Genomic DNA, 12,955 nt, shown 5'->3' on the forward strand with positions numbered 1-12,955 from the left:
ATAAATTACTGAGTATTTTCCTAAACTTAAAGGCAATCAGAATGCATTGCATTGCAGCATGGAAGGTAGCTGCCAAGAAGGGTAACTTTAAAGTATGAAAACACATATACTAAAAGGCCATAGGGACCATGAGGGAAATTATAAAAATGTCATTCAAGCTCTGATTTTTGTTTTAAACATTGAAGACATTGACCAGAGATTTGTATTTCAGCGTTAACGGCATCCAATTATTTCTCTAATCAAATATTAGCTCCAAAATCATATTGAATATTAATGGTGGTTAGGACTCATTTAATTAAGTTGGAGGTTCTAAACAATTAGTAGCATGCACCACAAATATGATTAAATTAATGTGTTCAAATTATTTTTACTCAGTAATAAATGGACACAGAAAGAGATTAAAAAAAAAAAAAAATACCATCTGCTATGAGGTTTAAGCTTTAAGACACAAGGAACTTAGTGTACTTGTTACTGTTATTAATGTAAACATAGACATATAACTGTATTTTAACTCACAGCTACACGTTTATGGAATGGTTCTCGTTGGTATTACTTTTTTAATTTTTCTACAGAGAGATATCTTAAAAACCAATCCAGTCCAATGCAAAAGCAGAGCACCGGATTTGCGTAAAACCCACTTGATTGCTTCACCTTCCTCAAGCCTCTCTCTCTCTCTCTCTTCATAACTTGAACTCTAAGTATGATTTATGCCTCTTCCCTTTAAATTATAAGATTTTATTCTTGATTTTTCCACTCTTGAAACATAGACATATATTAATTCCCACACCTCTCAAAACATTTCCCATGTCCAAGAAGTGATTATATATATATATACTTGCAAACTGCCTTACATAACATTGTACACAATCCTTGCAATAGTCTTTAGCTGCTAGCAGAATGGGGCGCCATTCTTGCTGCTTGAAACAAAAGTTAAGGAAAGGTTTATGGTCTCCTGAAGAAGATGAGAAACTGTTCAATCACATAACAAGATTTGGTATTGGTTGCTGGAGTTCAGTCCCTAAACAAGCTGGTAATATTTCAATTCTACATCAACTTTGTAACATCTTTTTCAAATGGTACCTAAATAGTTACCAAGCCTTTTGGTATTCAAACAATCTTAACTGTTTTGGTTTCTTGCAGGATTGCAAAGGTGTGGAAAGAGTTGCAGGTTGCGATGGATAAACTACTTGAGACCTGATTTGAAGAGAGGAATGTTTTCACAGCAAGAGGAGGATCTCATTATGAGTCTACATGAAGTTCTTGGCAACAGGTATATATATAAGACTATTCTCATTCAAATAGGCATCAGATTTTTATTCTTTGAGACAATAACGGAAATGGGTATTCAATAATTTGAGTTTTAATAAACTATTTTGGTGAATTTCAGGTGGGCTCAAATTGCAGCACAGCTACCTGGGCGAACAGACAATGAGATAAAAAACTTCTGGAATTCATGTTTGAAGAAGAAGCTAATGAAGCAAGGGATTGATCCATCCACTCACAAGCCACTAAGCAAAGTTGAACCAAAGGATGAGAAAAAATGTACAGAAACAACATGCTTTCAGTCTCGAGGACTTCCAAGTACTACTGTATCAACTATGGCTTCACAGGGTGGTCCAGCATTTCTAGTTGATGACTCAAATTACTATGATCATAATGGACTAACAGAAGCTTCAAGAGAGCTTTTCATGTACAAGCCAAGCTTTGATCCAATGTCCTACTTTGAGTTCCAAGCGGGTGTCGATTCAAATGGATATACTTCAACTTTTGTACCTGATCAGAATCATCACACAAATATCAAACCCGACATTGACCAAAGCCAATTTGATACAAATTCCAACTATGGTTTCACTTCAATGCCAAGTCTGACCAATTCTGATCATGGAAACTTATCCGGCGCAGAGTTTTCTGATAATTCAGGTTCAAAAATGAGCTCCTTTTTCATGAACAATGAGGTGAAAGAAAGCTCTAGCAACAGCTCAAACATGAGCAGCTACGCAGGGTTCCCAGTGAATGATATTATGTTAGAAAATGCAGCCTATTCATGGGATTCAGATACCAAGTTGGAGTCTTTGTTTCAGTTTCCGGCCAATGAGATAAAAACTGAGGAATTGAAGGCAGGTTCTTGGCAAGAAGGTCAGCTTCAAGCTCACAATTCAGTAGATTTCGGTAGCTATCCATTAACGTCACTTTCAGAAGATCTAACAGGAGCACATTTTGATGTTTTCCAGCAGATATGAACTGTAAATTCTTTGTTTTTTATTTTAATTTTTTTTTTCACTTTTTTTTCCCTACATAAACCACAATACACAAACATGTTGATAGTACAGGGAATTTCAACTTAAAGTTTGAGATGGAAGTCTTTGTTTTTTTTGTTTTTTTTTTTTTTTTTTGGTTTCCAAGTAGGTTATAATAATAATCCAGCTGATCTTTCTTTGAGCTTTGATTTGTATTTGTTTTCAGCAAATTGAAATAATGTTCTTGCAGATTATGGTTTTGCGGTCCTAATCTTTCCACCCTGTCTTAACTAATATTTATCGTTGGTATTTACAGTTATATAGTGCTTTTCCATGCCTTTCATTTTACTACTGTTTAACCTAAACCACTTTTTAGTCCCCGGCAAAAATTATCTGTACCCACAAACAGAAGCAAAGGCTTGCATTCTTTTATTCTCTCTTTTTTGTGTATTTGAATTTGACCCTAAACCCATATGAAGTTAATCATTGTTATTTTGTACAAACATATATTATATGTTGAATGTACATATATGAGATAGGTGGGGTAGGTTCAGATTGTGATATATTGAACCGCTGGCAGAGCTTAATTAATAAGAATATCCGGGCCTATTGTCTATAAGATTATGCTGATTTTCTAGCATATGATCCAACTGCGGGCTCCAGATTCATCCATGCATTAGAGAGTCCTGTCCTTTGCATTATTGGAGAGAGAGCAAAGTGGGGTCTAAAAACAGTAAATGTGGATTAGTCCCAATTGGATTAATCATCTTTGGTTTCAATTGTATTTGGATGCTTTCCACACACAGGGCTTGCAAAATGGGTCCTAAACTTGATATAAAAATAGTCAGCGCCATAACTTCAAAGTCTATATAGCTTTTCCAAAACTTTAATGTCCTTTGTTTCCTTTCGCAAAAGATATCTAAACAGAAAAAGAGGACCAAGACTTATCAGAACTACAACGATGTATCACACTTTAGATCACTATTCCCTATTCACTAGTTGTGAATCACAAAAGGCTGCATCAAATTTGGTCCCAAAAGACAGCCAAAAAGAATGACTTATCCGATCTAAAGCATAAACTTGAAAAAAAACCGGTTAAATTGTGATAAATGACCACTTATCCCAAAAGTTTAAACGGTTAGAAAACATGAATTTAATTATTTGACTATCATTCTAACAGAGTGTGGATCTAGGTGTTATATGCTTGACCTAATCTTCCAATACTCCTAACCATATGCTTAGGACCAATGATGGTTCTAAATTGATATGTATTCCAAAGACGTCCATTTAAGGAGGTCATTGTTGGATGCGATAATACAACTTTTAGTTCTTGTGACCAATATAATACCTAACAAAATTACCAATCTTTGATCTCTATTAGTACCACTGCTTCTTATGAACCTTACAAGTTGTTTTGGAATCGTGATGAGTCAGCCAAAAAAGGTTTTGAGGCTTCCAAAGTTGGAATACGATATGATGGACAATAACAAGTCACACAAAACTCATAAACGTGTTCATATATTTTGATACCAAATTAATGGTCCTGCACGGCCACTATAATAGACCTCCATTGAAGCAATCAAGAGGTTCATTATAATTGAGGTGGTACTAATTTGTTTGATGCTGAAAACACCATGTTCTAAGTAACAGTCTAGTCACACTTTTTTCTTAAAAATTTCTGGTCTAAATTGCATACAAGAACATCTTAACGACTGTAAAAGATGCTTGCAAGTCGCAAAAGTCCAAAACCAATGTGCTTAAATAGAAATTCATAGGAAACTTCTTTTAAGAACTTGGAGTGTGCCGACATTGCTATAAAGCAAAGGTTGTTTATAATACCATTTGAGGTTTTGAACCTGGAAAAAAAGGTGGTGTTTGCCAAATTATACTTCAACTTTAAAAGTGAAAGGTTTTATAAAGAGAACCAGATTGTGGTGCATGTTTTCCTTCTTGGTCAAATTAATAACGGTGCCCGACAAATGAGTGATTTTTCCATGGTTTTCCTAATGATAGCTGTTTGAGATTTTTCTCACCATCTTCATCACCGACAGCATGACTGAGTTTTTCATCATTTTTTTTTTTTTTTTGGAGAAAGATCCAAAATATTGAGTTTATACCGCAAACAAGGTTCAAGTTTAGTAACTCTGCACGGAAATGTCTGTTACACACACCGCCCGTCAAGCCGTTACACACAAAATTGTGTGTAAATTTTTTCTAAACTGAAATCATGATTTCAGCTTAACGTTTCATTATCTAAGCTAGATAAAACTAACATTAATTTTATAATTCTTTTATGGATACACACTTTGTCATAACTTGCATATTTGTTAATTTATGATAGAAGTATAATTCTTACACGTGAACTACCATTAGTGCGTAGTGATAATAAATTTGACAATGCCACTTTAACATTATAATAAATAAATGTCTTCGTTACATTATTTTTGAGGCACCAATTTATTTTTAAAATTTATCATATCTCTAATATTACTGCTAGAAAAAAATTAAAGATTAAAAAAAGCAGTGATGACGAGGTTCACCGTACATGTTGACATCCATCTTAATTGGCCCACATCTTTCTTAAAGAAGAATTTGGCCCACACGGCACAAATAATTTCCTTGGCCAACATCTAAGGGCCAATGAACCTAGCATACAAAATTTGAGTGCAAAATGAATGCGATTCTATTCGTTGATGTACCTGCCGCCCAAGTTAGGTCTGTCAGCTATACTTAAAATCTGGCCAAGACAAATTCACCTTTGACTCTTTGAGCAAAAATTACACAGATCCGAGGGCCATCTCCTTCCAAAGCTTGTGAAAACAAAAGAGAATTCTATCAAATCCCCATTATAGTTGCAAAACACTAACATTGGAATGTACAAAGAGTGTGAATTTAAACTTTAAAACAATGAGATACTTACAAACACCCCTAATGATGAAGCTAACAGGTAATAAATTCTGTGGCATAAAAAGTCAGAAGGAAAAAAAAAAGTTTTTCTACTCATTGGTTGAACTTAAGATCACATGTGGACCTGATTCTGAGAAATAACAGGCCAAAAAAATAATTGGGATTATAATTGCGGGTAGGATGTGAATATATTTCTACAATTGTACCAATATATATTATGAGGTTCATACACACAAAGGGATTGTTACTTATGTCAATTGCCTTTTTCAGTACATTCAGGGCCTGCCGCCTATATAGCATAATGTACCTTGGGAGCTCAGTCAAAGGGAATCAATCATATGGGTCATTACTCATTAGAAATAAACAAAAATTTAACTTTTTACAGAAAACAAAGACTTCAAGAAGAATTATAATCCAAACCTAAGAGTAGTAATAAATTCTATAATGAAAGGAATAAAAACATGTTCAAGGTTTTTAATAATGGTTTGTTAGTAATGATTTTGTTCAATACAGTTTTACAATTTCTAACCTATGAAGGATTGGATGGACATACATTCATGGTTCTTTAAGGCCTCTACGAAAGCATTTCTCAACCAGATTTTGCAGTTTGGCAATGTGGCTTAATAATAATAATGACCCTAAACGTGTAAGGGTGAAAGGGAAGAGAAACTTAAGAGTACATAAAGCTGTTTCTTAATTTGAAAGTTTTTATTATAGCTTCTCATCAAAGATATATAAGCTACCTACTGACAACTCAAGGAAAGTGTTTTCACATCCCAATTGATTGATTGCCCCATTCGTCAATCGAATAAATATATCTTATTAATTACACGTTTAATGATTGTGTGCTTCCCATTGTGATGAATTAAGACACGGGAATCGCTTTCTGCTCCATTACACATCTAGTTTAATACTTTGTTTTAACTAAGTTAGGTGGAACTGGCATTTCATAGTTTTTTTAATAACTGTGTTCCCAGTCTCTTGCTTATATTTTCGGCATCAAAGCAAGGCAAAACACTGAGAAGAATCCAAATAAGCAAAACAGAAATTAAACTAACAACATCTAAGTTGTATTGTATGTATTTCACCAGTTTCTCTAACTTGAATGTTTCCAACAATGGAACATGGTTGGAGATACTAACTGAAAATGGAAAAAATGATTAACATTTTGATAGGACTGTGTTTATTGAAAAGTTAAGTAGCAGCCTCAACAGCAAACTTCTTTGGCTCTATGCAGCATCCGGAAAGCAAAGGTCCTTTCTTGTTTTGACTCATTAATGACATAACATCACAGCCTTCAGCCACAAAATCCTAGGAATTCAGTATACAAAAAATGCAAAGTACCAATAACATAACAAATTGGGCTCAAGGGAAATTTGCCAAGAGTGTTTTTTTACTATTAGTTCTCAAACATTTCCCATAGTGGCTGCAATTAGTCTGCAACTCAAATCAGCTTTACTTAAAAATAAATTCGAATCTGCAACTTGCACCTACAATGCAAGCCTTAGTTACCATAGTTGTCAAAACTTGAATCATACGTATCATGAATCTTTTTTTTTAATGTATCGTGTATCTTACGACACGCATACATTAATAAAACTAGTTGATGTCCCATGCGATGCATGGGCACGATATAAATTTATTTTAAAATATTATATAAGAAATTATTTTATGACCATGCAACATAAGCTCCTCCTTTATTGATTATTTCCTTACATGGTTAAGATAAATAAAAAGCTAATATGAAACGTTGCAACATATTTTCAAAAGTAAAATAAATTCAATCAGTGCTCTTATGTCTATCAAATATTGATATGCATGTTGAAAAAAAAAAGTCATATAGTTGACAGGGCTTCAAAATTGCGAATCCTAGTTGTAAGGACCAGATTTGGGATCCTGACCCAAGGTATAAATGGACTTAGGCCCAAAAAGCCTAAAACAATGAATTTATAGAGAATGGGTTAGAAAACTGAGCTTTAGTTAACCAAACAACAAATTAGGTAGGTTTGATGACAAAAGAATGAAAATACACAAGTGTAAACTGAAGAAAAAACGTTCTCGACGAAGTCCGAGGACACTGGTTCTTATATATATTATTCTTAGGTAATGTTACAAGTCTGATTCTAGATTGCTACAATGTTTCTTTCTTGATTTTTCAGATCCCTTCCTCATGGGAGGTCTCTTATATTATATAGCTCCCTCTGGATCATCTTGATCCTACACTTGTTTACTTGAGTACCTGTCCCATCAAACACCCTCTTTAGCTTTCTGTGAGTTGTGATTGTCAAGTCAGCACTGTTCAGGGATCTTCTCCACATAAATGCGGCCAGAAAAGTAGCTGTAGTGCATTTAATGCGGTGGTAACAGTTTTCCCTTAGATATTTTTAAGTTCCCATCACCCTAGTACGTTTATGATGCACGTTCCTGTCACTAGAGCTTCCTGGAATGTCACCTTAATTATCAAGATACATATTGGAGCTATTCCCAGTTTATCCGAGGAGATGCTCCTTCTCGGACCACCTTCCACTCATTCCCTACTTATGAGGCTTTAGACTGGAATTACCTATAACTATTTATTCCTCCTCGGACAAGGCCTAAGGCCCAATATACACTTTAGGCCCTTAACTCTACACTAGTCATTTTGTTGAGTTTGCAAAAATCGTAAGTGTTAATGTAACTTTGACAAAACATCAAAAAGAAAAACACATATGGGTAATTTTAAGAATTTATTTTGATCAAACCTCTATCAAAGAAAATATTTCTTTTTAATCACTATCATGTTTTATGAGTACATCAAGGGTGACTATACTTTAGCCTAAGCGAAGATTCAATACACTTTTAGGCATGTCACAGTCATACATATAGATACTCTAACCAAGCTAATTGTTGAATTAGTACAATCATGAACAATTATTAAATTAATACCTGTAAGCTCAGTTGTATGCTCATCCAAGGCACTGACATTTGCTGGGAAGATGTCTCCCAAATTCTTGCATAGTAGTTGTAGTAGCAACATCACCATTAAGCCCAACAACCAAGTGTGAAAAAAACATTTATAAGTGAAGGGGTTGATCACCGTAAACATTTATCATTTGAACTACTTTCCCGAGCACGGTTAAGGTTTAGTACCATTTGCCTATTAAGTCTTTCTCTATTACAACTATCAATATCATGGATCATTGCTATGTCATTAGGCTTTTTGCTCCTATGACTTCCACCTCCAAATTTCTTTGACAACTCTATGTTTGTATAATACATCTATGCAATCTTTTTCTTGTACATGATCATACGCCTTCTTTGGAAAAGGTATTTGAAAAATACTTCCTTTGTTTTGTTTTTTTTTAATTTTTTTTTTCTGTGGTTTAACAACTTTTTTTTTTTTTAATAATTTTTTTCTTATTAAATTATAAACCAAATACTTCAAATGAATATAATATTTTAGGATTCAACAAACAAATCAATTTTTTTTTTCTGTGTGTTAACAATTATTATTTTTTAATTTTCTTTCTTATTGAATTACAAACAATTTATAGAGACAGCTAAACTAAATACTTTAAATGAACATAATATTATGGGATTGAACAACAAATCAATATTTTTTCTGTGGGTTAACAATTGTTTTTTTTTTTTGTTTTTTTTTATTGAAGTATAAATAGTTTTTAGAGAGCTAAACTAAATATTTTGGGATTCAACAATAAATAAATAAATAAACTATATAAGAGGAACATGAAATTTTGAAAATGATCATACTTTTTTAAATGAAATGTAAATATTGGGAGGGAAATTATAGAAGCATAATGTAAGGACACGATTCGTAACGACCCGTAACAGTGTTGGGTTCGTACGTAAAAAGGCCCAAACAATATCATTTGTAGAGCGTGGATTTGAAAGGTTAGGCCTTAATCACCAGACGGTGGGGTTTTCGTGGTATTCATACATGATTAAGTCGTTTTCACCCTAGGAGTCTTTCTCCTGGAGGCGGGCTGGGAAGCTCTAGTTTTTGGCCCTTTTTCCCCAGCCACCTCCCTAGATTCCTTTCTTTTCCTTTTATACTCACATGTGTTCCTTTTCCTTCATTCACGTGTAGAATCGACTTTTCCCAGACTGATACTTGTCCCATCAGCCCATACTCAGAGTGGTTGGGGGTGGTTGTAAAAGCTGAAGAGTATGGCTCTGTCAGGTGCAGAGTATTGAATGGCAGTAAGGGCAGCTTTCCCTGGTCGTTTATACTTTCCAGCGTATCCTTCTCTATTGACCTAGATATTTTAGATTTTCTTCCAAGCTGGTCCTATACCGTTTTTGCCCTTCCTTCCAGTGAGACCTCGGACATGCCGAGGACTGAATCGTCCTCGGCAGTATCCCAAGGCTATTTTGTACTTGTATTACAGAGCCTGGGCCATAACTTTCCTTGGCTTGGGCCTTTGGGCCCCAACGAATAAATGGGTCTGGCCCACAAATTATTGGGCCCCACAATAGCCCCTCAAAACCCTACTGTCCGACCTCTTGGTTGGAGAGGAGGGTTTTGGTAATATCAAGCCTTTATTACGGCTCGTTTAACTCAGCCTTTCATTAATGTTGGCGTTTCTTCATTTGCCCAAGAAATGTACCGATCTACGAGACATTCCTTTGAATTCATTCACAATGCGTTCCTGCCATTTGGTTATCCAAAACATGCCTTTAATGATTTCCCTTTACGAGACCATCTGAATTCGACGGTTATTGACGGTGTGGGGAAGTGGAACGGGTATATTCTTGTTTACAGATTTTCTTGGAAATCTGAACAAATTAAATACCTTCCATTTCGCCCTTCATATAAGAAGAAAAAGCAAGAGGTTATCTCTCCTGTACAGAGACCCAATTAATCCTTCTGAAATCTGAAACCCTTAGCCCCCCCAGAGTTTACTTTATTCGCTAGTTTACACTTTAAATTGTAATACGTTCGAGATAGGAGTAAGTAATAAAGGAACCATACCCTTCCCAGGAATACCATGTTCTTGTGAAGCTAAAAATGGCTCGGTCAGGGCAGGGATGGCAGAGACTCAAGATACCTCTTCTTCTCCTTTCAGCCAAAATCCGAAGCAGGGGTTCGTCGCGTTAAGCTTTTGGCGCGACTGAGCTGGGGTTACCCATTATCAGTACCAACCGTTCTCTCATGAGCATATCTAACATGGCACCAGCGTGTTAGGAGTCAAGACTGACGCAGGGACCAAGTATCCATGCTTCTTCTTTTCTTCCTTCACTAGTGCCTCCTTTTGCCTCTCTTTCTTCTTCTTTCCACCACCAGATCCATCCTGGTGCTTTTCCTTCTTCCTCTTCTTCTCCTCCTTCTTTCTCTTCTTCTCCTCCTTCTTTCTTTAAAGAAGGTCCTCCTCTCAATATGAGCGCTACTGGGGCAAAGTTTGGAAGGACTTCGGAGACGAGTTTAAAAAGATATCTGACTGTTTATTTGTCTTATTGTTGTTGTTTTTTTTTTATTATTATTGTTTTTGTAATCCACCTTCTGTATAGGCTTGTTTAAGCTCTTCTTTGTACGTTGTAATACCTCTTTATATTAATAAAAGTCGTTATTGCTTTATTTCACATGTTCTATCTCTTTATTTCTGAAATGGTTACGTCGTGAATAGACATACTATCTTGTGAATTATTTTTATTTTTACACTTTGACCGATGCCTAGGACCGAAATCCTAGTTAATAAAAAGATCTTACTCTGTGTCTATAGAAACTATCCGACTTAATAATACTGAATCGAACAAATGATACTTAGGGCTGAGACCCATATTAAGAAGAAAAAGAAAGGATATTATGATGATCTTATTGGGGCGTCTAGCACAATACCGCCGACCTTAGAGCACAACACTTAGGGCCAAAATCCCTTATCAAGGAAAAAGGTGCTATTATGAACTTACGAGTGCTGTTTGGCACAATAATACCGACTTGAACAAATGACACGTAGGGTCAAAACTCTTGCTAAGGAAAAGATATTATCATGAATTTAATAAAGTCGTTTGGCACAACGATGCGAGTGCTGTTTGGCACAATAATACCGACTTGAACAAATGACACTTAGGGTCAAAACTCTTGCTAAGGAAAAGATATTATCATGAATTTAATAGAGTCGTTTGGCACAACGATGCCGACCTGAGAAAACAACACTTACCCCAAAATAGCCAAGATGACAACTGAATGCTCGGTGCGGTGCAGGAGGTAGTCATCCGAAGACATATAACCCAAAAATGAACAGCCCCTCCAAGTTGTTGAGTAATAAGGTGTTTCACCATCTTCCTAACAACTTTCATAGCTTTAACCTTTTCTGGTATTTGAGCCGAGGTTTGAGCAACTTAGAATTTTTATTAAGTAGCCGACCTTACCATAGGTTTGAGTCCGAGGACCATGCAACACCTTGGTTCTGTCCAAAACTCAATTTTTCTTCAAAGTAGTTGGTTTCCCCATAGGTTTGAGTCCGAGGACCATACAATACCTTGGTTCTGTCCAAAACTCAGTTTTTCATCTAAGTAGTTGGTTTCCCCATAGGTTTGAGTCCGAGGACCATGCAATACCTTGGTTCTGTCCAAAACTCAGTTTTTCATCTAAGTAGTTGGTTTCCCCATAGGTTTGAGTCCGAGGACCATACAATACCTTGATTCTATCCAAAACTCAGTTTTTCATCTAAGTAGTTGGTTTCCCCATAGGTTTGAGTCCGAGGACCATACAATACCTTGGTTCTGTCCAAAACTCAGTTTTCTCATCTAAGTAGTTGGTTTCCCCATAGGTTTGAGTCCGAAGACCATACAACACCTTGGTTCTGTCCAAAACTCAGTTTTTCATCTAAGTAGTTGGTTTCCCCATAAGTTTGAGTCCGAGGACCATACAATACCTTGATTCTGTCCAAAACTCAGTTTTTCATCTAAGTAGTTGGTTTCCCTATAGGTTTGAGTCCGAGGACAGGTTTGAGTCCGAGGACCATACAACACCTTGGTTCTGTCCAAAACTCAGTTTTTCATCTAAGTAGTTGGTTTCCCCATAGGTTTGAGTCCAAGGACCATGCAATACCTTGGTTCTGTCCAAAACTCAGTTTTTCATCTAAGTAGTTGATTTCCCCATAGGTTTGAGTCCGAGGACCATACAATACCTTGATTCTGTCCAAAACTTAGTTTTTCATCTAAGTAGTTGGTTTCCCCATAAGTTTGAGTCCGAGGACCATACAATACCTTGATTCTGTCCAAAACTCAGTTTTTCATCTAAGTAGTTGGTTTCCCTATAGGTTTGAGTCCGAGGACCATACAATACCTTGATTCTGTCAAAAACTTAGTTTTTCATCTAAGTAGTTGGTTTCCCCATAGGTTTGAGTCCGAGGACCATACAATACCTTGGTTCTGTCCAAAACTCAGTTTTCTCATCTAAGTAGTTGGTTTCCCCATAGGTTTGAGTCCGAGGACCATACAACACCTTGGTTCTGTCCAAAACTCAGTTTTTCATCTAAGTAGTTGGTTTCCCCATAGGTTTGAGTCCGAGGACCATGCAATACCTTGGTTCTGTCCAAAACTCAGTTTTCTCATCTAAGTAGTTGGTTTCCCCATAGGTTTGAGTCCGAGGACCATGCAATACCTTGGTTCTGTCCAAAACTCAGTTTTCTCATCTAAGTAGTTGGTTTCCCCATAGTTTTGAGTCCGAGGACCATGCAATACCTTGATTCTGTCAAAAACTCAGTTTTTCATCTAAGTAGTTGGTTTCCCCATAGGTTTGAGTCCGAGGACCATACAATACCTTGGTTCTGTCCAAAACTTAGTTTTCTCATCTAAGTAGTTGGTTT

At 36.0% G+C, this 12,955-nt stretch overlaps 1 protein-coding gene across 1 annotated transcript; it reads left to right on the forward strand.

The window, feature by feature from the left end:
• Nucleotides 1–564: 564 nt before the first annotated feature.
• Nucleotides 565–2,488, forward strand: LOC126702970 (transcription factor MYB86-like). The gene is made up of 3 exons (XM_050401855.1): nucleotides 565–1,030; nucleotides 1,141–1,270; nucleotides 1,388–2,488. The coding sequence occupies exons 1-3, from the start codon at nucleotides 898–900 to the stop codon at nucleotides 2,238–2,240; spliced, it is 1,116 nt and encodes a 371-aa protein (XP_050257812.1). The 5' UTR covers nucleotides 565–897; the 3' UTR covers nucleotides 2,241–2,488.
• Nucleotides 2,489–12,955: the final 10,467 nt, after the last annotated feature.

The sequence above is a fragment of the Quercus robur genome, chromosome 10 (genome assembly GCF_932294415.1).
Source record: "Quercus robur chromosome 10, dhQueRobu3.1, whole genome shotgun sequence".
Classification (NCBI taxonomy): Eukaryota; Viridiplantae; Streptophyta; class Magnoliopsida; order Fagales; family Fagaceae; genus Quercus; species Quercus robur.